Source organism: Petromyzon marinus, chromosome 4, assembly GCF_048934315.1.
Source record: "Petromyzon marinus isolate PM22_M1 ecotype Great Lakes invasive population chromosome 4, UKy_Petmar_22M1.pri1.0, whole genome shotgun sequence".
In the NCBI taxonomy this organism is placed as follows: domain Eukaryota; kingdom Metazoa; phylum Chordata; class Hyperoartia; order Petromyzontiformes; family Petromyzontidae; genus Petromyzon; species Petromyzon marinus.
This window is the reverse complement of record NC_133670.1, coordinates 17,590,583-17,616,245: the sequence shown is the minus strand read 5'-3', so window position 1 is coordinate 17,616,245 and position 25,663 is coordinate 17,590,583. Positions and strand designations below refer to the sequence as shown.

The following is a 25,663-nucleotide window of genomic DNA, read 5'->3' as shown; positions in this document are numbered from 1 at the left end:
ATCGTCGTCGTTAGTAGGTAATCGACGTCATGATCGTTAGCATGAACGACAGGGCCATTATGACTTAAGTTACCATCAACATCACCTGCATCATCCTTTAGCATTCTCTTGGGCTACATTTTAGCTCATGTCATCATCGTCATTACCATCATCACTTCCCTCATCCTGACCTCGCTAATAAAAATGTTTTATTCATAATCATGACCTACACTACATCACCATCCTGACTGCCATTGTCATGTTCATTATCAACATCATTTGGTTACGTACGGTGTGAAAGAATTCTAGATTTGAAGCTTTCGTGACTGCAAGGATCCATACTCTTTGGTTATATTCGGTAAAGTCACTTGGAATGGTTCCTTCTACAAGCAAAATGAGGGTACTCCCATGGGTTCCCCCTTGTCACCAGTGATAGTCAATGTTTTCATGGAGAAATTTGAATCGGACGCCATCCAGACTTCCACCCTCAGACCTTCCCTGTGGAAGAGATATGTGGATGACACTTTCGTCATGTGGCCACATGGCCTCCCAGCTCTGAACCTTTTCCTACACCACATCAATTCCAGACATCCCGCCATCAAATTCACCATGGAAGTGGAGAAAAATGGCAAGCTACCATTCTTGGATGTTCTGCTTGAGAGGAGACCTGATGGCTCATTGGGGCATTCTGTCTACAGGAAACCCACCCACACAGATTCCTACTTGAAGCCTGATTCCCACCACCACCCAGCCCAAAAGAATTATCTCATCAAAACGTTATACCATAGGGCTCATTGCATTTCGGACCAACACCACCTGACCAGTGAATTTAAACATGTACACCTGGCCCTCAAAAAGAATGGATACTCTGACCGTACCATCCGCCAAGCTGTTTCTCCCTCCATACAGAAACAACCACTTGATACTCCGGTCAAAACCATCACACTACCATATATAGCAGGCGTTACTAAAAAGATTTCCAAAATTCTAAACAAACACAAGATCCAGGTCCGGTTCAATACAGTACGTAAAATTCGTGATCTGATCCCATCCGTGAAGGATGTCATTCCTGACTTAGAGTACCCCGGGGTTTACAAATTGAGTTGTACCTGCGGTGATTGCTATATCGGGGAGATGAAGCGACATGTCTCTGACCGAATTCGCGAGCACAAATCAGATTTGAAACACGGCAGAACAAATTCTTCTGCCGTGGCTGATCACTGTTACAACGCTGTGGGTGATCACGATATAATTTTCTCCGATACCAAGGTTCTTTGTAAACCCACAGGTTTTTATCAGAGATTTGTTCACGAGGCAATTCAGATCTACAAACACAGACACAATTTCAACCGAGAAGATGGTTTCAAATTAAGCAACCATTGGAAAGATGTTCTAAATCGAACCAAACATTAAACTAATTTTCATTGGTACAGTATATTTTTTCAAGTAGTGGTACCCCAAACTTTCACAGCACAGGCGGGTGCACTGCTGGTGCCGATCACTGTGCTACACCTTTCATCATGCTAAGTCCGCCAATCAAATGCTAATTTTTATGCTAATTCCTTTGTCGAGGCACCTTAATCCCCCTCACACAGCTTAAAGGTCGTAGTCTGAGCTTGGCTCTGTTTCACTCCAGCGCAGTCTTCGAGACAGGCTGGTCCCTTCACCTGATGAAGGCCGCTTGTGTTGTGGCCGAAACGTCGTGATTTTTGTTGTTTTATTTTTTTACCTACGTGACTTTACCGAATAAAACCAAAGGGTATGGTGTCAAAGAAGCCTAACATACATGCATACATCATTATGACCACTATCATCATCATCATCATCACATTTTCCACCATTATGCCCATAATCTGAATTGGACATTAATTATTATCATAAATTAAAAAAATCTGCATAATCATCACCATCGCATTTAAATGGCAATGCTCCATTGCAGTTACACATAAGAGCATTGACTGCAAACCCATAGCGAGCCCCACCATATTATCGAGGAAATAAAGAGAAAATGGCTGTGAAGTCAGCCTCATTGTCCCCATGTCCAACCTGCGTGGGGTTCGCAACCACTGAGGTAGTGGAGCCTCTTTGTGGGGCCGCCAAAATGTTTTCTGAGGCCTGAGGCAAAATGTCAGACGAGGCCTCCTTGGCCTTTTCTGAACCCCCAGCCATTGATTCTGAGGACCCATAAATCTGATGCCCGGGGAAAACCGCCCCACCTGCCACCCAACCTCTCTGCAGCCTGGCCTCTCTGACCCATGATGTGGAGCTGTGTTATAAAAACACCGTGTTCCAAACTCCATCAGAGCGACCCATGTGACATGTAAGGCAACCCATGTGATCCACAACCGCTGGTCCGAGGGCTCTCACCGGTGACGCGGACCGTGAAGTCCACGCGCTCGTGCCCCGTGTCGCACGTGTAGACGCCGGCGTGCGCCGCCTGCGCGCGGTCGATGACGAGGCGGCGCAGCGTCCCCGACGCCTCCAGGCGGAGGCCGAGCTCCTGCTGCTGCTGCTCGGAGAGCGTGCGTCCCTCCTTGAGCCACGCGACGCTCGCGTCCCCGCGCGACACCACGCAGCTCAGCTCCGCGCGCTCGCCCTCCACCGCCTCCACGCTCGTCAGCGTCTCCTCGCGAGACACGAAGGTCGCGGGCGGCTCTGTGCATGCACACACGCACAGCATCCTCGTTAGTAGTTCATCAATGTCGTCCTCAACTAAAATACCATCATTATATACTTTATCGTCATCATTGTCATGATTATCATGACCTTCATCATTATCATGACTTGCACTATCATCATCACAATTATCATGATCTCAATCACATCACGCTCAACATCATTATCATCATGATACAGCCTTCCTCAATTATCACCATTGTCATCGCATTTACATGACAATAATAATGAAACTAGATAAAATATCAAACAATGTATTCTGATATCTTTTTTTCTAAATCAACACTATTACCATCATCATTGAGATCCCCTCATTAAAATCATCAAAAATGACAATTGTCCAATGGAAATGTCATCAGTGGTCGTCGCTGGGATCATCGGCAGCATCGCCATCGGCAAAAAACGTTCGTGAGCAGATCAAACAACGGTTCGATCCACGAGCCCTGACTCCAGAAGTTAGGCGTGAACAGGAAGTGAAACGACCTCACACACACACACGGTAGGAAGGAGGCGGAGACCCACCGCTCGGGAGTAGAGCAAACTCGCCAAAACGAAATGAACTCACCCTAAGCCTAACAAATTAGATAATCAGACCATAGCGCGAACTATTAGCACGGTTGGCTACATACGGTGTGAAAGAAGTTCAACATACGAACAACTATACCCATGACCATCATTCTAATCCCACTGGTACTTTGTGCAATCTTTTAACGTTTTGCTTGCGTTTCACTTCGTTATTTATGGTGCTTCTCGGCCCTCATTACAAACCATGTACCTGAAGCGCAGAGGTGATACCCGACCTTGGTGCCAGCCAACAAGTCACCAATTACGGCGACACGGTGGCGAGATGTTAACTACCTTGCCTGGTATATAGGAGGTCATGGGTTCGATCCCGACCCCTGATGCCTGTATATTTGGAGTTTGCATGTTTTTGCCGTGGTCGAGTAGCTTTTTCTCTGGGTCCTCCGGTTTTTCCCTCCATATTTAGAAACATGCGCTGAGAGTATTCGGCTGCTATAAATTTCCACGTGATACGCCACTTCGTTGAGCTATCATTTGGTTGCTTCTGAAAACGAGGTATGTAGCTCAGTGGAACTTTCCTGGTAAAATAAAAGGTTTCGTTTATATTTTTGATTTAAAGCTTTCGTGACTGCAGGGATTCATATTCTTGGTTCTTCATTATTTTATTGTTTCCCTTCTACGTGACTTTACCGAAAGAACCAAGAATATGTTTCGTTTATAGTTTAGACCCATGCGACGCATGTGACCTGCACAACGACCCCTGACATCGGAGCCTCCCTCACCGGTGACGCGGACCGTGAAGTCCACGCGCTCGTGCCCCGTGTCGCACGTGTAGACGCCGGCGTGCGCCGCCTGCGCGCGGTCGATGACGAGGCGGCGCAGCGTCCCCGACGCCTCCAGGCGGAGGCCGAGCTCCTGCTGCTGCTGCTCGGAGAGCGTGCGTCCCTCCTTGAGCCACGCGACGCTCGCGTCCCCGCGCGACACCACGCAGCTCAGCTCCGCGCGCTCGCCCTCCACCGCCTCCACGCTCGTCAGCGTCTCCTCGCGAGACACGAAGGTCGCGGGCGGCTCTGTGCATGCACACACGCACAGCATCGTCGTCATCACTTCCATTATGATGATCATCAGAAACTCTCCTGTCATCTCTCTTTATTGTGAAAAATCAATTACCCCCAAAACTACCACGATAATGTCCAGTACCACCACTACCTCCTTCATCATCTACATCACCCCCATCTCCACGGCCTTCACCACCATTTGCTATTATTATCAACACAGTCTCCACCACCACCATCAACCCCACCACTATCACCACCATCTCCAAAACAGAATCTGGGTGCCTCTGCTGCCGTGCCACTGGGATCTTTGTGCGTGGTGATTGCGAAGCGATATCCGCAGTTCTGCAGCGTCATCCTGTAACAACGCTATGGCCACGTGCACGTCCGTATCGCACCGTCTCGCTCTCACTCACCCGCAACGCTCAGCCGGAAGGTGAGCGAGTCGCCGCTCGTCGCGCACGTGTACTGCCCCGAGTGACCGGGCCGCGCTCTGCGCACGGTCAGCTCTCGCAGCGTCCCTTCGCTCCGCTCGCTGAACTCCACCTCCCCCTGCTCCTCCCCCTCCTCCTCGCCTTCCTTCCTCCTCGCACCTCCGCTGCCCTCGCCGGCCCCCGTCTCCTGGTGGCCATGACCTCGAGACGGAGGCGGTGGCCGCTTGTCGACGAGGAGGTCGATGCCGCCGGGCCCGAGCCAGCGGACTCGCGATCCGGGGCGACGCACGCGGCACGCGAGCACGGCGGGGCTCCCCGACTCGGCACGCACGTCCGTACTCGGCTCCGGGTCCCGAACGAAGAGGTCTGGGGCGGCTGGGAGAGAAGAGAGGGGTAAGGAGAGAGGGGTGAGGAGAGAGGGGTAAGGAGAGACAGGTGAGGAGAGAGAAGGAGAGGTGTTGGCCTGTAGCAAGTACAAGAGAATTACTATTAACATTGTCCTGAACTTCATCATCATCATCATAATTGTTCTGAAGGCCATCATTATCAATGTAACCTCCGGCACATCATCATCATTATCGTGTTTAACTTATTTATCATTAACTACATCATAATCATAACCATCATCATCATTATCAAGACCGAGGTCCTGATATAAAATTCATTGTGACCTATATCAAAGTCACCATCACGACCTTAATCATCACGACCATCATCAATATCATGACCTCCATCATCATCCTCATGACGTCCATCAGAATTACCTCCATCATCATCATTATATATATAGAAACTCCTAGATCAAAGCCTACGAATGTCATCCCCCTATTTGTTCCAGTCTCTCTATTATATGTTGCATAACAATTTTAGAAAAGCCCCTCTCTGTTTGATAAAGTTTTCGTGTTCTCCTCTTGTAGGCATGGGTATTCTCTGGGCACTGCGGCTTTCTCGCACAAATACTGGACAAACATCCCAAGCACAAGGCCCTGCAAAAAAAAAACGATTCTGGAAATGCGGTAAGAAATGTATGCGTAAAGCATGAAACTAGTATATGACTATCAACTTATTTTCCCATGGCACACGGCTAGAGAGGGGAGTAGAGTTAATGATATAATGTATGGAAATAGAAAACGGAATGGGAAAGGGAAGAGATAGAATGGGAAATAAGACATGGGAAACAAAAATTGGAGAAATGGGTCAGGGAAATGAGAATTGGGAGAGGCTACATGATGATCTCGAAGCTGCTGCACGGAGCAGCATCTTGTTTTCACAGGGGGTGGGGAGAGGGGAGGGATTTAGAGTGGGGGTGGCCACACAGAAGTCACTTGATTTACAGGAGGCTTGAGCTGATTTAGAAACAAAGATTTTGGCTCACATCTAAGTCACCAAAAGCGGTGGTGGGTGGCTGGCGGTGGGTGAGATTGGCATGGATGGGAAGACAATGCCGGAATGTTCCATTTTGGCAATGGCTGGGATTGGCGTGGATGGGGAGACAACATGGAATGTTCCATTTTAGTGGTGGATTGGCATGGATAGGAAGGCAACACAGAACTTTCCATTTTAGCGGCAGTTGGGATTAGCGTGGAGTTGTGAAGACACGGGAGAAAGCTAGTCCCGCTCGGTTAAGCACCATTGGTGTGGCTAGAGATAGGGTTAGGCCTCGTTGTATGGTCTACAGTTTTTGACTTGTGTGGATAGGGTTAGAGGTTGGGCTACGATCTGGCTCGTGTGGTTTGGGTAGGGGATAGTCCTACGGGCTTGCCGGCTATGTTAATTAGGGGATATAGATATGGGGCGAGTGTCTGGTTGACTCACATGTTAAAGGCAGGCTTGTGCTTATTATTGCGCTTGTTTACGGAGGAAAACCTCACGAAGTCTCATCACTCTTTTCCAGTTGGGTGCTGCCAAAAGTAGTTTTTCTTTTTAAAAGTAAGGGTGGGGAAGATTGCTAAGGACAGTATAATCCCAAATGAGTAATTTGGATAGTTGGTTAGGTTCTGGGGCTATTGCTGGTGCTAGCTAGGGGCTGGTTGGCTTGTTCCATCGATGCTACAAGTTAGGGGGGGAGGGCGGCAGCACATTGGGCGACCCAGTGCGCAACCCACCGTCCTCTCGCCACCCTGCGGAGCGCGTTCACTTTTGTCTCGCTGTCAATCTCTTAACCGGCGTTGGCTCCGTGGGGTATCGCCGGTACCGCCTGGCAGCCGGCGGAAACTTCCCGGCTCACGGCACGGCCCCAAAGAAAGTGGGAACGCTTCGACAGCGGGCGACGGCGACAGGTGCGCGCCACCGTGGCGAGTTGTCGCCCTCCGGCTCACGAATCGCCGAAGATTTTTTTTTCCGCCCCCCCTCCCCCCAGCACAGTCGACGGCGATGATGAGCCGCCTCCACCTGCCGCCTGTGCCTGCATTTGCCTCGATGAGCGACCACCGCTGGCAAACCCCCCCCCCCCGCCAGCGGCGACTATTAGGGCCACACAAGAATAGGCTTTACCCGTCCTGGCAACACAACAGGTGTTAAGATGTTCCAACACCAAATTGATACCTGTTTCAAGGCATCAAGTCTGCATTGACCACACGCGCTGTACCCAACTCTTTCTGGGGCCTCTTGCCGCCATACCATGCTTGCACTGCTTTTGTCGTCACATGTGCTTCGTTTTCGACCGTGAAATACCTCGTTCGTTAGCTGTGCAGTGTCGCTTTAGGACCCTGTACTCACTCTCTGGCAGTGTCGATGTGTTTTGTCTTTTGTGTTGCTGCTGTTCTCACGCGCACACCCACGGATCACCCCTTGTAAAAATATACGGGCAATTGTCTAATCAAATCAACTCAATTCCTGCACCAAGGCCGTAGCCATGGAGTCAACATTGGGGGGGGGGCAAATCTTACAGGGGGTCTGGGGGTCCCCCCCCAGAAAAATAAATAAATTTTAAAACGAATTTCCTGCCATTTCCTGTATAAAAAAAAATCACTAACACATAGGTTGTACTTTTTATTTATTTATTACAATAATGTCTAATATTGTATTGTTTTACATTGCTCTGTTTTTTTCTTTTTTACCTTTTCTTGTTTCATTGTATGTAATGGCAGAGATTAGGGATTGATAAAGTACAACCATAACCACAATCATATACACAGAAATAAATTTTATAGCAATATATTGGGGGGGACATGTTGAGCATATTTTAATATGGGGGGGATGTGTCCCCAATATATATTATAATATATTATATATATAATATATTATAATTACGGCCTTGCCCTGCACTCTCCGAGCCCCGGAAATGCCGCCTGATAAATTCCGTCCCGAAACGCGCGGCGGGTTGGAATTCGCTCCGAGCGAATCCCAGAGCCAGCCTCCTGCCACGGGAGAGGCTGCCACGGTGTGGGGTTACGAGCGATGCGAGTGTCGTGTCCTCGAGGGTTCAGGGTTCGAGCCCCGGTCGGAGTGAAACCCAAGAGCTGACGAGTGCCGGGTGTGGGCCGAGGCCAGGGTTCTGAGCTGTCGAGTCAGTGGGGACATTTCCGCTTGCGTGTGTGCATTGTGCGGGTGGGTCGACTCGGCCTCAAACATCGCCACTGGGGAGACAAAGGCGGCCGGGCGCGGTGCTGGCCACCCTACCCACTCGTGTGCCGTGCCGGCTTTCATAGGTGCTCGCTAACAGCACTTGTCCCAACAGTCCGTTAAGGCTACCAGGGGAATCTTTGACTTTCGTGGGTGGCCGCGCGTGTGATCAATCACACAAACCCACTTATGCTCCTAAAGCCACAGATAACGCAACGTGCTCATATAATCGCACGTGACACACAATTATACGCGCGTAGCAGGTTACACAACACGCGTGCTCACACACGGGCACAGATCACGCATTCACACAATCGCACCGTGAACACACACACACACACAGCTCAAACATCCGCACACACTTACGCAGATGCCAGGCACATCCCTACGCACGCTCGCACGCACGCTCGGCAGCGTCTATATCGGGACCGTGGTTGAGTGGCGGTGCAGTGCGGGGTGAACATTCGCGTGTTGCCCCTGCAGCCCCTGCAGCTGCGCGCGACTTGAGGTCTGAGTCTCCCTTGGCCTGGGAAGGACGGGGGGGGGAGCACGGTGGGGAGTGGGGCACGGTGGTGGGGGCACGATGGGGGGTGGGGTACGGTGGGGGGGTACGGTGGGGGGGGGCACGGTGGGGGGGCACGGTGGGGGGGGATGGTGGGGGGCACGGTGGGGGGCACGGTGGAGGGGACACGGTGGGGGGGGGGGCATGGTGGTGTAGGGGGTGGTGAGCTGGCGGGTTGCGGTGGGCTCAGCAGTAGTTTCTGTGGTGCTGGGTGGTCAAAGTGATGGTGGTGAGTGTAGAGTGATCGGGTAATCGGGATACGTTTGGCAAGTGCTGGGTCATTGGATGGTGGCTGCTGGGCGCTGGTGTGGCATGTTAACAGAGTTGTGGGTGATGGGTGGTGGTTAGCATGGTAATGGAGTGGTAGCTGGTTGTTGATATATTATGATAATTGGGTGGTGATGGGTGGTAAATGATTTTACCAGGTAAGGCCTACTGAGCTTTTATAGATCTTTTTCAGAAGCGACCTTGCCACAAATGGTAGCTCCACGAAGTGGCTCATCACATGGAAATGTACAGCAGCCAAATACTCTAAAAGCATACATTTCTAAATGTTGAGGGAAAAACCGAAGGACCCGGAGACAAATCCACAGGACCATGGGGAGAGAGACATACAAACTTCAAATATACAGCAGACGTCAGGATCGAGATCGAACCCACGACCTCCTGTATACCAGGCGAGGCAATTAACATCTCCTCACACAGGGCCAATGCTAACCACACGCTACGCCACTGCGCAGTCCATTACGCGAGGGCCAAATTTCTCATTCGATATCTTCCAAAACCCTGCCGTCTGCTAGGCTGGCTACCAGCCCAGTACAAGATACGCCTATTCATCATCTTCCTAGTATTGTACTAATGTGTGCAAGGACACCTGGTAACCCTCTACCCCCCAGACCAGACATCTCGCCACCACAGCAGCCGTCTCGTAATGGGGTGGTGAGTGATGGCGCAGCGATGTGGTGGGTGGTGCGACGATGGAGCGATAACAGATGGGCAGGTAGTTATTCGGTTGAAGGATCTCAGGGTGCTTGGGGTGGTACGCGTAGTGGGTGGTGGTGGCACAATGGCGATGGTGAGATGGTAGTTCGTCGGTGGTGCCGCGGTGGTTGAGGTGGTCGCCTCCTGTCTCACTCTTCGCGGGAGCCTCGCTCGCTCAATCCGCTCGCTCAATCCCATCAACGCACACCCGATATACAAGCTCCCCCCCCACCCCCGTGCATGGTTCGGTGGTGGATTTGGAACGACGCCGTTATTTTTCACAGGCTAATTAGGCATGGCTGCCTGAACGCCCCCGGGAGAAGATGCAAGGCAAGACGTCCCCTGCAACCGTTAAAACTTGCACGCGCAAGTGGCTTCCGTACCATCACCATGATCATTAGCGGCTCTCACCGGGGACGTGTTATTTAGGATCGGAAATCCGATCTGGATTTACCCGCGGATTGCGTTCCTCCACCAGCACGATCAATCCCCACGCGGCGCGTGTCGAGCGTGTTCGTGCTTCTGAAAATGGATCGCGCAGAGACGCGCGAGCCATGCCGTTATTTCGCCAACGTGTCTGTGACGTTCCCTGACTTACAGGAGAAAATAAAAGTCTCCCACGTGCGTCTTGATCGAAAGCCCCAAGTGCCCACCGCCGGATTATGGACGCGTGTCACCCAAACGTCACGGTCGTGATAAGTGCGTTTCAACTCTGGAGGCTCCAAATGTCTTCAGTGAAACTGTGCAGTACGCACGCACGCCAGTACACAGCTGTACACTGTTATGCGTACGGGTGCATCAAGGACAAAATCAAATACACGTCTGTTTTGCACAGCGTTGAATTTTTGAGGTGGTGCGAGCTTGAATGTGAGTATAAACCTGTTAATAATAAGTGCAGAAAATGTGCTCACTGCCCCTGTTAGGTGTCAAAGGCTCGCTGGAAGGTCATGGGACATACCCTAGGTGTTGTGGGTTATCTGATGAAGATGGCTGGCAGATGGATCACCTGTGTCCCCTACTCTGCCAACTTGATGTGCTAACCCAAGGACACACACACACAAGGACACCCTGTGTATCCTGCACAGGCTGTTGGGGCAAGTGCTGTCAGCGAGCACCTATGAAATCCGGCACGGCGCACGAGGGGGCGGTGTGGCCAATCTGCCACCGCTCACCTGTGACGGTGAGCGTGGCGGCTCGCCCACACTCCTCGCCGCACCGGAACTCCACCTGGGCCCCGCTGTCGCCTGCGTCCACGTCCCGGATGACGAGGAGGCGCGCGTGGCCCTCGGTGCGCGTTTCGTAGCGACCGCCTGGCACCACCTCCCGCCCGTCCAGGAGCCAGCAGCAGGAGGAGGACGAGGATGACGAGGATGGTGAGGATGACGAGGATGGTGAGAGCTCCACCCGGAACTCGGCGTCCTGCCCCTCGCTCACCCGGAGGTCGTGTGGAGCCCGCAATACCACCGGTTCCACGGCTGGAGGAGGGAGACACGGGGCATACGGGGGTGGCGGCGATGGTGCACGATTTGTTGACTGTTAACTGCTGGACTATGGCGTCAACGCAATGTGTCGCTCCTGTGGGTGTGTTTGACTGTACTTCACCGCGCTGGTCGTTGAGGGTTGGTGAAGTGTTGGAAGGGTGCGTAGGACCCGGTTCGGATGTCACCTGCCACTGATGTTAGCCGTGGCCAGGAATTTAACTCGGGTCGTCAGGTTCATGGCGAAGTGCGCGAACCATCGTGCAAATGCTCCACCCAAAGTTTATCAATAAATTGTAATAATAAAAGAGAATGCTATTTATTCATTTATCCAGATCAACCTGAGATGAAACATTGTCTTTCATAAGGGTCCTGCTAATGGATGTTTGGCCAACTCCATGAAGGAGCGTTTTGCGTATTGGAAAGAACGCTGATTCCAAACCCAGTCGGTGACTAATGTCATCACAGGACACGCCGATTGTAAGCTGAGTGGCTAAAGTCATGCGGTGGTTTGATATTGACTCTACGTTTGTTTCCACGCAGCTCAATGGAGATGAAACCCCACTGTTGTTGGCTTCTACAGAGTCATCTATGCGGCCAAATTTCCACTGGGAAATTCTCAACGCGTGAACTATTCCAGCGAGAATGACAACGTCCGTTATTGTCCAGAATGTCCGCACCGAGTCCCGGGACACCTTTTAAGGAGCGTGCCCTGGTGAGGATGTTTCGCCAATGCCTCATTGGGTATTTCTGTGTATGGGAGGAAACCGGAGTACCCGGAGAGATCCCACACACGAGGCAATAGCAATTACAAAATCTGTGCAGATTACGTCAGTAACCAACAGACGGGAAAAATATATAATTTAGCGATTAATGTTATAATTTTTACGAAGCGTCATTCACGTCACGTTGCATCTCAAGACACAGTGCAGAATTTGTAACGCACGCACTTTTCACACGGAGGGAGCCGCGAGAAACCACGGATAGTCGCGGGGAGGCCACCGAAACCGGCGGCCCAAGGGGTTCGCTCGCCGCCGCGCGTTCTCACCGAGCGTCGCGGTGCCTGGCACGGCCTCGCAGCTGCCGGGGAGGGCTCCGGCGCGCAGCGCGAACACGCGGAAGCGGTACTCCGCGCTTTCGGGGACGCGCACGCGCAGCCACGGCTCCGTGAGCAGCTCCTCCGCGTGGCAGCGCAGCCACTCGGGGCGGCCGAGCGCGTTCCGCTCCACCGCGTAGCCCCGCGCGTCCGGCAGCGGAGTCCAGCGCACGGTGACGCTCGTGTCCGTGAGCTCGCCCAGCGTGGGCAGCATGCTGCCGCCGCTGCCGCTGATGTTGACGATGTCGTCGTTGTCGTTGTTGTTGTTGTTGTTGTCGATGTCGTTGATCCCGTCGATGTCGTTGTCGAGTGGTCGCGACACGGAGGTTGCGTCGCCGTTCTGTTTGCAAGCTGCGTCTCTCCGCTCCTTCGATTCTGGAAATGGGGGGTCATGATTGCGCTTCTGATCATTACAATTATGGAAGATGTGATGACAATGTAAACGTGTTTTGATGATGGTGATGATCCACCATAGACAATGGGGACAAATCTAATTAAAATCAAATATGATGACTGTGATGATGACGATGATGTTTGTTATGATACGAACTACGAATGTAAATAATTAAAATGCTGCTGCTTCTTTTTATTGGTGATCATGCTACTGATGATGATGAGAATGATTATTATGATGTTATTGTATCAATAATGACAATAACTGATGACGACGATGGCACAACTATGAAAAATGAAGCAATTGATGACGATGATGAGATTGGTGACGATGACAACGACCATTATTATTATTTATGACAACGACCATTATTATTTCTATGATGCCGTTATTGCTGATGAACTAAACGAAGACGACAACAGCCGATAACGACAGTCGGTCCGCACCCACGACGAGGAGCTGCGCGGTCGACCGCGATCCGTCCGCCACGAACACCACGGGGCCGCTGTCGCGCAGCTCGAGGGCGTGCAGGGTGAGCGTGTGCCGCTTCGCCCCGTCCATCGCGGCCCGGGCGCGGGGGTCGTCCCCTTCCCCGTGGGCCTCCGGCCGCACCTCCCGGCCGGCCCACAGCCAGTGGACCTGGCCGCCGGAGCGCGCCACCTCCGCCTCCAGCACGGCGCCGCCGCCCGCCGCCACCTTCACCCGCCGGGGCAGCCGCTTCGCGATCTTACCTGCCCGGGGCGAAAACGCAGGCGAGCGCGGGTGAGCGCAGGTGAGTGCAGGGGTGTAAAGTCGAGTAAAGGTAAAAGTACCGACTGGCCGCATGGGACTGGCAAAGTCTTTTTTTTGGAGGCTTGGGGCAAAATGGCACGGGAGGCCCCCGTATGAGGCCACCACTTTTTGAATTGAGGCCCGAAGCAGTCTGCGGTGGAGACCAGGCACCCATCCCCCCTCCACCGACAACTTTTATGTAGCCTAGACCCGTGATACGGAGCCTCTCTGAAACTGTGATACGGAGTCGAGGAACCACTAAACATAAACTCCACGTTACAACACTGCGGCCCTAATGGTTCAGAGCCGTATCGAGCAGGTATCTTGGTTGCCGGTGCCTGAAACCACCCTGACGCCCCTATGGCTACAATGGCACCGCCCCACCAACGATTTGAGCCGCCGCTTTGCTCGCTTCGTTCCCAAAAATGTGGCTACCCATTCGGGGACAGGGAAAGGAGGAGGGAGGCGGGACCCGCCCGGGGCGTCCGCTCCATCCACCCTGCCCCACAGGCCCCCTGCCCCACCCTTTCTACTGCGGCCCACCTGTGACGCTCAGCTCGGCCACGGTGCGGCTCCCGTCGGCGGTCTCGCACACGTACACCCCGTCGTCGTCGGGGCCGAGGTCGCGCACGACGAGGCGGCGCAGCTTGCCCGAGCTCTCCACGGCGTGCTTCTCCGAGTGCCCCAGCCGCCGCTCTTCCAGGAACCACGCCGCCTCGTCCCCGGCGCGCGCCACCTCGCACTCCAGGGTGGCGACGCCGCCCTCCCGCGCCTCCATGTCGCGCAGCCGGCTCCGGAATGGGCACGGCGGCTCTGAGGCGTAGGAGCGGGGAGCCCACGGAGTCGCTGTTAGCGAGCGCCTACCCAAGCCGGCAGAGCACACGGTCGGCGAAGCACTCGCGAGAGCGAGGAGCGGGAGGCGCGCAGACGGAACGCAACAGATGCCCCTCAGGTAGGCGCTCGCTCACGGCGATTTAAGAAATGGCAAAAACGTACATTCGATTGCTTAGTTAGGGGGCAGCTCAGTGAGCCATACAGTGGAACAGGTCAGAATCAGATCAAGCGTTTATACTGGAGGAATCCGATGAGCTATAAAGCTTTTTTTCTCCACCACAGATGTCCAGTAGGGGCGGGTCAGAACGTGACAGCACGCCCGTCTACAGAGCGGCCCAGAGGTTCCTGGAGGTCCGGGACCGGGTGCCACGCCGGCCCCTTATCCATCAACGACGATACAACTGGCACCGTTGTAGGGCTCTCTTTACTGCGAGGCCCAGGGACAATTGCCCCCTTTTGCTCCCCCCACCGGGCGACCCTGCCCCCCCCCCCCCACTTTATAATAACGGACGGGACAAGACACGCAGCGCGGAGCGGACGAGGGGTTCCCGAACCTCTGACGTGCAGCTGCACGGCGCTGTAGGTGAAGCCGACGCGGTTGGAGGCCTCGCAGGTGTAGAGGCCCTGGTCGCGCGCGCGGCAGTACAGCACCTTGAGCACGAAGAGGCCCTCGTCGCTCTCGTAGAGGAGGTGGCGCCGTCCCTCGCCCAGCTCGCGTCCCTCCTTCTTCCACACGATGCGCGGCCTCGGCTTGCCCGTCACGTTGCAGCTGAACTTGGCGTGCTTCCCCTCCGAGATGGTGTAGCTCATGGGCTTCACGGGCGGCTGCTCCTGCTGCTGCTGTTCGTGGTGACGTTGATGACGGCGGTGGCGATGATGTTGCTGTTGCTGCTGCTTGTGATGCCGATGTGCGGACGAGATGAGGTCGTCTTGCCCGCACGCGCTCCCGTCGCGGAGTTTCTTCAATTCCAGACCCAGACCTTCCATCCGTCGCTTGGCCTCGAGTAACCGAGGCGAAAAGTATTCCTCCTCTTCCTTCTGCTTCCGCCATTCGTGGTCATCATCATCATCACCACCATCACCACCACCTATTCGCTCCTCGTAACCGCCACTTTTCCTCTCGCCGTTGGCGTGCGGATACGCCGAGCTGCCCTGTGACCGCGAGGGCTCTCGCCTCGAGTGACGAGACCCCTTCTCCTCCACGTCGTCTGCCACCTCCTCCTCGTCCACCTCGAGCCTCACCATGACCGTCACCTCCCCGGCCGCGTTCGCGGCTCGGCACACGATCTCGGCCGCGTCGACCGCCGCGCGAGCGCAGTACACGCGCAGCACGGACGCCGTGCACGCCGCGTCGCTCGTCGCCGACTCGCTCACCGCGTAGCGGCCGCCCCCGTCCGCGTCGTGGTCAATGGCGCGGCCGCCCTTCTCCCACGACACGCGGGGCCGCGGCTGGCCGGACGCGCGGCACGAGAAGGCGGCGTCGCGACCGGCGCGGACGCGCACCGAGCGCGGGGCCGACTCGAACGCGGGACGAGTCCGGCTCGGGGCGTGGCTCGGAGTTGGCGCCGACGTCGACGTCGGCCGAGATTGAGTGGGCAGAGTCCGTGGTGGCGGTGTCTGTGTGGTTGGCGGTGTTCGCGTTCGTGGCGGTGTTCGTGAAGGTGGCGGTGTACGTGTTGTTGGCGGTGTTTCTGTGGTTGGCGGTGTCCGTGTTGTTGGCGGTGTTTCTGTGGTTGGCGGTGTCCGTGTTGGTGGCGGTGTCCGTATGGACGGGGTCACGCCCGGCGGTCCCTCCGCCGCCGGCACGCTGAGGGTCACGGCCATGTAGGCCTCGCCCACGCCGTTGGAGGCGCGGCACGTGTAGAGGCCGCTGTCGTCGCCGCGCACCTCGCTGATGACGAGGCCGTAGCCGCCGTCGCCGTCCTCGTAGGGCCGGTAGCGGCCCCCCGCGCCCAGCCGCTCGCCCCCCTTCTCCCAGAGGACGACGGGCGCCGGCTCGCCCGCGATCTTGCAGTTGATGGTGGCGTCCGCGCCCAGGACGAGGCCACGCGGGGCCCGCGGCCGCGAGAGGAACCGCGGAGCCCCGCCGAATGTAGAGGCCATGGCCGGGGTCGGCTGTCCTGGGAGCGAGAGGAGGCGGCGGCGGCGGCGTTAGTGCGGAGTGGAGTGCGGGGCCCCGTATTTAGCCAGCGGGAGGGGTTTGCCGTGTGGGTGGGTGCCGAGCCGTACGTGGGTAGTGGTGCGGGTGAGAGGGATGGGGTGGGTGGCAAGTGGTGGTGGTCCAGAGAGAAGGTGGGGAGATGGGGGTCATCGCTTTGCGTGGACGGTGGCGAGCGGTGGAGGGAGGGAGGGTGCTCGGTCAAGTGTGCGCTGAGTGATGCGTGCCGTGCCGGCCTTCATAGGTGCTACTCGCTAACAGCACTTGCCCCCATAGTCTGTGAAGACTACACGGAGGATCTTTGTCTTTTGGTGCTTACTGGAAGAGTTTACACGATCGCACTCACTGGAGGGGGGGAGGGGAGAGGTGTCTGATCATTATTTTCCTTGCCTCGAGCGCACGGGTCGGAACATCGGATCTTTGAATTCGCCCGAGATCGTGGGAACCTGTCGCCTTGTTCATGCGCTCGTGCCTGGTGCGTCTCTTCTAGGGCTGAACGATTAATCGATTTCAAATCGAAATCTCAATTTGAAACAATGCGATGAGCAAATCGAAAAGGCTGCGATTTTTTGCGATTTGAAAAGTCCTATTACTTTCTTATTGGAATTGTTTTATTTGTATTATTATAACTTTCTTTATTTAACATAACAATTGTTCCATGTTTGATTGTTCTATTTCAATTAAAACATTTTAATAAATACATTTTGGAAGCAATTCATATCGTTTAAGTTCTCATCCTTGCATTAGAATATATAGAGCAGTTTATATTTTGATGGTATCATGTGGACATGCTCCATCACATGTTTTAAATCTATTACACAGTTAATATTGAACTGAAGCTTGACTTAAACATTTTGAATCTCAAATCAAATCTCAATCTGATAGATATTTCCCCCAAATCGTTCAGACCTTAGTCTCTTCCCCCATACCATCAGCCAGCACCTCCTCCTGAGGACTCGCTCACTCGCTCATCCTCACCGAACACGCACCACGTTCCTCAACTACACCGGTCCTCATTCACGCACTCACTCCACCTCACTCACTCATCCTTTGGAGTTTTCCTTAACCACTCGCTCACTCGTCATCATCACTCGGCCATCCTCATTACACACTCATCCTCACACATCCATCCTCGTCACTCACCCATCCTATTAACACGTGCAGGTGAAGGCCTCCCCACTGCACGGCGTGGGGAGGTCTCCATCCAGCAGTGGAGTGTCTTCATTTAGGCTACTGCTTTCCACGCGCACAAATATCTTGAACGTCTGCACATTGCCATAATAGGCACTCGCCAACTCAACCCGAGCCGCGGTGCCCCCTGTGAATGGCGAGACAAGAAGGCCACGTGTGCGTGTGTGTGCGTGCGTGTGTGTTTGCGTGTGTTTGTGGGGATCGGTAGTGCAGCGGTTAGCGCGCTGCGCTATGAATCCGGCGACCCAGGTTCGATTCCTGCTCACGACCAACACCGGTGACGATTATCTGAACCCGACCTGGGCCTCCCCTAGGTCGACTCAGCCTCAAATTAGTACCTTGTGCGGTGTGTAAACATCGCCACTAGGGAGACAAAGGCGGTTGGGCGTGGTGCTGGCCACCCACCCCCTCATGTACCCTTCCGGCCTTCATAGGTGCTCGCTAACAGCACTTGCCCCTACAGTCTGTTAAGGCTACACGGGGGAACTTTGTCTCTGTGTGTTTGTGTAATCTGTTGTATGATTGGTTTGTTTTTGTATGGCCAGTTCCCAAAGCCTGGAGATCATATCACCCGCGAACGCCTCCGATGGCGTCAGACCACGTAAGCTGAAGACATATCCCAGTAAACGTGGAACCTGTCATAGGCTGCGACGAGGCTACATGCTGCATGGCAGTGAGAGAATAAACTCGTTGTACTTCTCGACACTGCTGCCAACGTAGGTATGTTGAACTTCTTTCGCACCGTACGTAGCCAATCGGAGGTGCGTGGGAAGTACAACAAACTAAACAAAAAAAAAGCAGTTCTAAAAATAAATTAGTTTCCGACCTTCATTTAAAGGTGCCATATAGCTCCAGGTGGCTTCCTCGTATCGGTAAGGAAGAGCGTTCCAGACGGCCGCACGTCTGAAAGCGCGCGACGACCGGCGTGGTGAAATATGGGGACGGGCGGGGGGGGGGTCACGTAATCCCCACGACCTGCGAGACGAGGCCGTCATCCAGCAGTGAATCGACAAAAATGGGCTGCACGTGGGCAGCTCCCTGCACTCCCTCGCCCCCCCCCCCCCCAAACCTCCTTACGCGCTGCCCCCTAAAACAGGCGCGTGACGCAAGGAGGCCGCGTCTATAAACAGGCGCTGAGCTCACGCGATTGACATCTCGCTCGGGATGGGTGGGGGGGGGCAGCAGGCGCCCTACATTATTAATATGGGGTCCTAACGGGATCCTCACTGAGTCCCCTCGCTCGATCCAAACCCACCCCCCCGATCGTCGCTTCTATTTGTATCCGTCTTTGTCTCTCTTTATGCGTCGTTGAAGAGACTCGGGGCGGGGGGAGTGGTGGCGCAGTGGTTAGCGCGGACTTCTCGAAGAACTCGACGTCGGGATCGAACCCGAGTTCGATTCCCGATGGCGGCTAACGATCAGCGGCTAGTGGTGTCTGAACCGGTCCGTGATCTTTTCAACCAACTCGCACTGACCAGCGTGGTGAAGTATGGTCAAACAAGTTCTACAAACAGCAGCGGTTATACATTACGCTAATTATAGAACTGAGATTGTAAAGAGACTCGCACAGAGCCGAGCACACAGCCACCTTTGCCTTCGTCAGCTGCCCTTGGTCTCGCTAAAAATGCGGTCGTCTCTATAACGCTACGATAGTGGTTTTGTCCGATCACCATCGTCGGCCATGGTTAATCCACTGCTGGACGAAGGCATCCACACGAACTCTCGCCGCCTCTCCCCGTCACTCGCGATGCTGACACATTGTCTGCTAAATACCTCTCCCGTGGAAGTGAACACAGCAACTGCAGCAGACTCACCAACTTTCAATTCGTCTCCCCGTACGCGGCGGCGGCGCACGTGTTCTCTCCTTAGTCCGTATCGCCGACGACGACGAGGATGGTCTTGATTGATTTTTTTCTCTTATATATTTCTTATTCTTGTTGTTGTTGTCGTTGTCTCTGCCGTCTCTGTCTCTCGTCAATTGGAAACAGCAGCAGCAGTAAATTCACCAACTTTATTTCAGCTTTGTCTCCCCGTACGCGCACCACGTGGCCTTTTTAATGCAAATGCCCCGTGTTGCTGACGATGTTGAAGATGTTGAGGATGATGACGTTGATGATTATGACGATGACGACGATGATGATGGAATGGCTGCTCGTGTCGCCCTGCTAAGCGCTGCACTGACGGCCGTGGGGAGTCGGCCTCGCGGTCTGGAGAGCTCCTCGCTGGTCATCAGAATTTCAGCTCGGGGAGGTTTAAAATAGGCGGCCACGCTCCCCAAGGGGGGTAGGGGTGGCCAGGGGCGTGGGGGGGGAGGGAGGGATTCTCGGGGGAGATTGTTGTGACGTCAGCATCGTCACCCCCCCCCCCCCCCATATACAAAGACAAAGATCCCCCGTATATCATTAGACCTCCTTTGCCAGTACCAAAATGTAATAATAGGGTTTTCCCCCTTTTTTCTGGCAACAAAACTGAAACCTTTTTACAAGGATTCATGTCTGCATTAACCACAATACCGCCTTTTGGCGTCACCTGGTCGAGCACCAATTGGGTGGAGGCTCAAAAGAAAGCCGTCCCTTGGTGTGGACCAATCAGTTTCAAGGACAATGCATATATTATCAGTGGTTTTTTTTGCATTTTGACTGCAGGTATTGTGGTTAATGCAGAAATTAATCCTTGTAAAAAGGTTTCAGTTTTGTTGCCAGAAAAAGGGGAAAACCCCTATTATATCCCCCGTATAGACTCAATATACTTTTTTGGGCACAAGTGCTGTTAGCGAGCACCTATGAAGGCCTGCACGGTACACGAGGGGGTGGGTGTCCAGCACCATGCCCGGCCGCCTTTGTCTCCCCAGTGGCGATGTTCACACACCGCACCAGGTACTCATTTGAGGCTGAGTCGACTTAAGGGAGGCCCAGGACCGGTTGAGATATTGGTCACTGGCGTTGGCCGTGTGCGGGAATCGAACTTGGGTCGCCGGGTTTCGTTGTGCAGTGCGCTGCACCACAGCTCCCAACGTAATGACACAGGCAGACACGTTCACACACGATGCGTGTGTAGTGGCTTTATTGACGTCGGAGACTGTTCATTGGAGGCAACACGTATTTATTACAGACGCTTCAATTACAGTGGCTAATCTGATACTTGAAGAGGTAACGGCCTCTTCACGCGTACTCTACAGAGGGGAACGTTTCCCGAGCTTTAGCCCACGCTAGCCCCCTGGTTCCCTCTATCCTGGTCCTCTCTCAGGAGGCTGTCTGACCTGGCCCAGCTTCGGCGCAGGTCCCGATCACCAGCCACACGAGTCCGGCCCTCAGAAGGACATCGGCCCTCGCGGCTCTGGTGTCGCACCCTGGCTTGCTCTGCCCGGCCCTCAGAAGGACAGCGGGTCAAAGGAGTTCCAGGGTCTGGCTAGTCGATCTTCCTTCTTCACTGTCTCTTCATCTTGCTCGAGTCGAACTGCCCCTCAGCTCCCCTGGTCCCACCTTTTATACTGTCCCTCACTGAGGGGTGGGGCTGGGAGGGATCACAGCGTCCCCCACAGCCCCCCAGGGTGGTGGCCGTAGCGGACGTGGTTGTGGCCACCGCCCTACAACCGCGTGTCACCCTCCCGTAACACCTCTACACGTGTAAGGAGCAAAAACACAACATGTCCTGTAGCCCTTACAGACTGTTTGGGCGAGTTGCTGTGAACGAGCGCCTGTGAAGGGAATGGCAGTGTGGGGACAGCATCACGCCCGAACGCCTTTGTCTCCCCGATGTTTAACTCACCGCGTCGGGTACGCATGCAATGTGGAACCGACCCAGCGCGAGAACCCGGCAGGGGGCCGGTTCGGATAATCGCCACTGATGTTGGCCGTGAGCGGGAATCGAGCGCAGTCGCCGAGATCGTAGCGCAGTCACGCAAACCACGACCCTACCGCGCCCTCCTCAAACCACGACTCTACCGCGCCCTCCTCAAACCACGACCCTACCGTGCCCCCCCAAACCACGACCCTACCGCGCCCCCCCAAACCACGACCCAACCGCGCCCCCCCCAAACCACGACCCTACCGCGCCCCCCCCCAAACCACGACCCAACCGCGCCCCCCCCAAACCACGACTCTACCACGCCCCCCCCAAACCACGACCCTACCGCGCCCCCCCCAAACCACGACCCTACCGCGCCCCCCCTCAAACCACGACTCTACCGCGCCCCCCTCAAACCACGACCCTACCGCGCCCCCCCAAACCACGACCCTACCGCGCCCCCCCAAACCACGACTCTACCGCGCCCCCCCAAACCACGACCCTACCGCGCCCCCCCAAACCACGACCCTACCGCGCCCCCCAAACCACGACCCTACCGCGCCCCCCCAAACCACGACCCTACCGCGCCCCCCCAAACCACGACCCTACCGCGCCCCCCCAAACCACGACCCTACCGCGCCCCCCCAAACCACGACCCTACCGCGCCCCCCTCAAACCACGACCCTATCGCCCCCCCCAAACCACGACCCTACCGCGCCCCCCCAAACCACGACCCTACCGCGCCCCCCCCAAACCACGACCCTACCGCCCCCCCCCCTCAAACAACGACGGTATTGACATTTCCAGGCACCACCGCTTGGGATTCGACCCCTGCAGGAGCCCTGTTTACCAGACAGGCGCTCTAAACCAACTGGGGCACGACGCCACGCTCGCACGTGCGCACTGTGTGGTGAACTTCTTTCGCGCCGTACGTAGTCAACAGTGCCGATCGGATGTTGCTGGGGGGAAGTGCAACAAACGGAAATACAAAACAGCAGCAGACTCGACGCGTTCGTTGACAACGCTGTGGCCTCAAAAGGTACGATATGCGACGTTTCGGGCAATGGTCCATCTTCATGGTGCATTTGTATTAAGTTATTTTGTTATTTGTGCTGCTTGCATCAGTAAATAATTTGTTTCATTTTGTATATTACCATCATCATCGTAATAAAGACATACCAACACATTTGCACATTTGCCAGAGTCAAGGAGCTCCCGTATACCTTACACATGCTGATTGGGCAGGTGCTGTTAGCGAGCACCTATGAAGGCTGGCACGGCACACGAGGGGGTGGGTGGCACATAGCCCGGCTGCCTTTGTCTCTCGAGCGGCGATGTTCACACATCGCACTAACAACTCATTTGAGGCGGAGCTGACCTAGGGGAGGTCCAGGACCGGTGCAAATAATCATCGCCAGTCCCCTGCATATACGGTATATATACACACACACAGTATATACAGACACCGAGATATACAATATCAATGATCGTGTCGCTGACGTTACGGCGGCGTTTGTGCCAGGCTTTGTGCGCTTTGATGCCACTCTGCGTGTTGAATGCCCCTCTGGCAGAAGCTCACGGGACAGACCTTGGTGATATGGACTATCTCTGACCGGCACATGCACCACATTCTGCTCCTCGCAACGCGGCCTTGCTGCGCGCGCGTTTAATCGCCGCACGCTCCGCTCGTTGTTGTGAGCGTCGCTCCACCTCTCCCCCCCCCCCCACACACACACAGTTCTAGTGTATCACTCGCATACTCACAGTAGAACCACTTAAAGACTGATTTCTCAGCACTGTATATATATGTTCCGGGTCGCTGGTTTCGGCTGCACGTCACTTGGACCCATAGCTAGAGGCATAACGGACGTGGTGTGTGGGATGCGCGCAGACACACACACACGTGTAATAAACTCGTGTTCTTTACTCATTTTCAATGATGTGGGGGTACTTTCGCCGATAAGATATCAATCAGTGTGATTTCCGACGAAACATTTGAAACTATTGGGGTTTGACAGCACGATGATTTGGGGGAGGGGGGGTTCACATGTGTCTTATCCGGGGGGAGGTGGGGGGGGGCGCATGTCAGAGGCCGGGCGCTAAAGGCCACCAGGGGCAGCCAGCGGCCCGCGGGCCTTGCAGTGAAGAACCACTGCCGAATAAACGATCGGGGCTGGAATACGGAGCGGGGTCCCGTGCCGCCGATGATTGGCTTCGGAGACTATTTTGTGCATCAGCAGTCACCTTGTAGGGCGGGTTGAGAGGCCAATTGAAGGGACCCCCCCCAGTCCGTTCCGTGATGCCATCTTCCTGAGCTGTGCTCTGACACACAAGGTGACCATTCGCTGCTCGCTGCCAGAGCTCCGTGTGGAAATGTTGCTTCGTGTCTCGGACGGGGCGGTAGCGCAGTGGGTGCTGGGCCCCGCGATGGGAATCCGGAAACCCGAGTTCGATTCCCGGCGACGGCTATCATCAGTGGCGAGTGTTGTCTGACCCCCCCCCGCCCCCATCCTACTTCACCAACCAGCAATGACCAGCGTGGTGAAATATGATTCAGACAACCATCATAACCAAGAGGGCATTGAAAGGCCCTCGTCCAGTATAATGGATTGACAAAAGTGATCTAAGACTAACCCCGAAAACAATTCAGTTCCCAACATAACCCGGCCTTACCTCCCTTATTCGTCATGGGGAGCACCATGTCTGGAGTGAGGCATCCCTCCCTCTCCATTCCAAAGACAAAGATCCCCCGTGTAGCCTTAGACGTTTGGGACAAGTGCTGTGAGCGAGCACCTGTGAAGGCCGGCACGGCACACGAAGGCGTGGGTGGTGTGGCTAACACCACGCCCAGCCACATTTGCCTCCCTAATGGCGATGTTAACGCACGGTAACCTCGTACTCATTTGAGTCTGAGTCGACCTAGGGGAGGCCCAGGACCGATTCAGATACTCGTCACTGGTGCCGACCGCAAGCGGGAATCGAACCCGGGTGGCCAGATTCGTAGCGCAGCGCCGCTAATCGCTACACTGGCGCCCCCTCCACACGCACAACACCACACAACCAACACCCTCGCCTTTCTATTCATAGACGCGACACTGAATTCCTGTTCGTCTCCCCCGGAGCGCAAGGAGGTCGCTGCCTCCATGTAAAGCGTCCATACCGGGGGGGGGGGGGGCTCAGAAACATGGGGGGGGGGCTTAGAAACATGATGGGGCGGGGAGCGGGCGAGGGGTGGAGAACGATGGTCATTGCTTCGCAAATGTTAAACGCTAAACGGAATGGCTCACGACGCGACCTGCCTGCCTGTCGCGCATTCCGCTCTGGCTCTCATCCCCTCCGTCTGCTGCGTGGGGAGCGGTAGTGGTTAGTGCGCTGCGCTTAGAGAACTCGGGGACCCGCGAGTTCGCATCCCACTCACGAATATCCGAACTGGTCTCGTGGACGACTCAGCTTCAAGTGAGTGCCCGGTGCAGTGTGTAAACATCGCCACTGGGGAGACAAAGGCGGTCGGGCGTGGTGCTGGCCACCGCGGCACTTGCCTCAATAGTCTGTTGAGAGCCAGAGAGACCCGAACAACGTGGATCCGAGAACAAGCGCAGCCTCGAGGCGTCGCATTGGCTGAGGACGGAGTGGCGATCGAGGGTGGGAACGCGCCCGAGAGGACGCTCCTTGTGGAGATGAAGCGACGAGATCGGCTCGTGATGGATTTGTTGAACTTGGTACCTTCATCCAGCGGTGTATGGATCGCGGCTGGCAATGATGCCATTGCTGTACGGACAGCGCTCGGCTCGTGACTCTGAGGGTTGCAAGTTCAAATCCCGGTCGCGAGTCAACTCGGAATCATGAATAAGTCGGGTAGCACCCACCCTGTGTAAAGCACAGACACAACAATCACCATGCGACAAATACGCCCATTCGCTGAGTCTTAAGACTCGTTCAGGGGTTTCCTGCTTCGGCAGGATTAGCAAATTCCATTGTTGGGAGTTTGCCTTCATGTGGAGGGGAGATTGGATAACCGAGATGATGAACCCCACCACGCATAGGAGGCGGCGACACTTCGGCACCGCCAGCTCCTAGCTACGCCTCGCAGCCCCCCCCCCTCCCACGCTCGCAGCACGTGGGCAAGTTGTGGCGGTCACCCAATTTAAGTGAATTAATCAGCCTCAGGGCCAACGTATATCT

At 54.9% G+C, this 25,663-nt stretch overlaps 1 protein-coding gene across 1 annotated transcript in view; it reads right to left on the bottom strand.

Moving 5' to 3' along the window:
* OBSL1 (obscurin like cytoskeletal adaptor 1) overlaps positions 1-19,945 on the bottom strand; it is a 40,426-nt gene extending 20,481 nt beyond the window's left edge. Inside the window, exons 1-9 of the mRNA XM_076059299.1 lie at positions 19,510-19,945; positions 14,901-16,466; positions 14,056-14,325; positions 13,188-13,472; positions 12,300-12,722; positions 10,946-11,248; positions 4,649-5,041; positions 3,960-4,247; positions 2,347-2,634 (exon numbers count right to left, since the gene is read on the bottom strand). Coding sequence (XP_075915414.1) covers positions 2,347-2,634; positions 3,960-4,247; positions 4,649-5,041; positions 10,946-11,248; positions 12,300-12,722; positions 13,188-13,472; positions 14,056-14,325; positions 14,901-16,449 — 3,799 coding nt within the window. The 5' untranslated portion in view covers positions 16,450-16,466; positions 19,510-19,945. The remainder of the gene's footprint in view (positions 1-2,346; positions 2,635-3,959; positions 4,248-4,648; positions 5,042-10,945; positions 11,249-12,299; positions 12,723-13,187; positions 13,473-14,055; positions 14,326-14,900; positions 16,467-19,509) is intronic.
* Between the last annotated feature and the right edge of the window lie 5,718 nt (positions 19,946-25,663).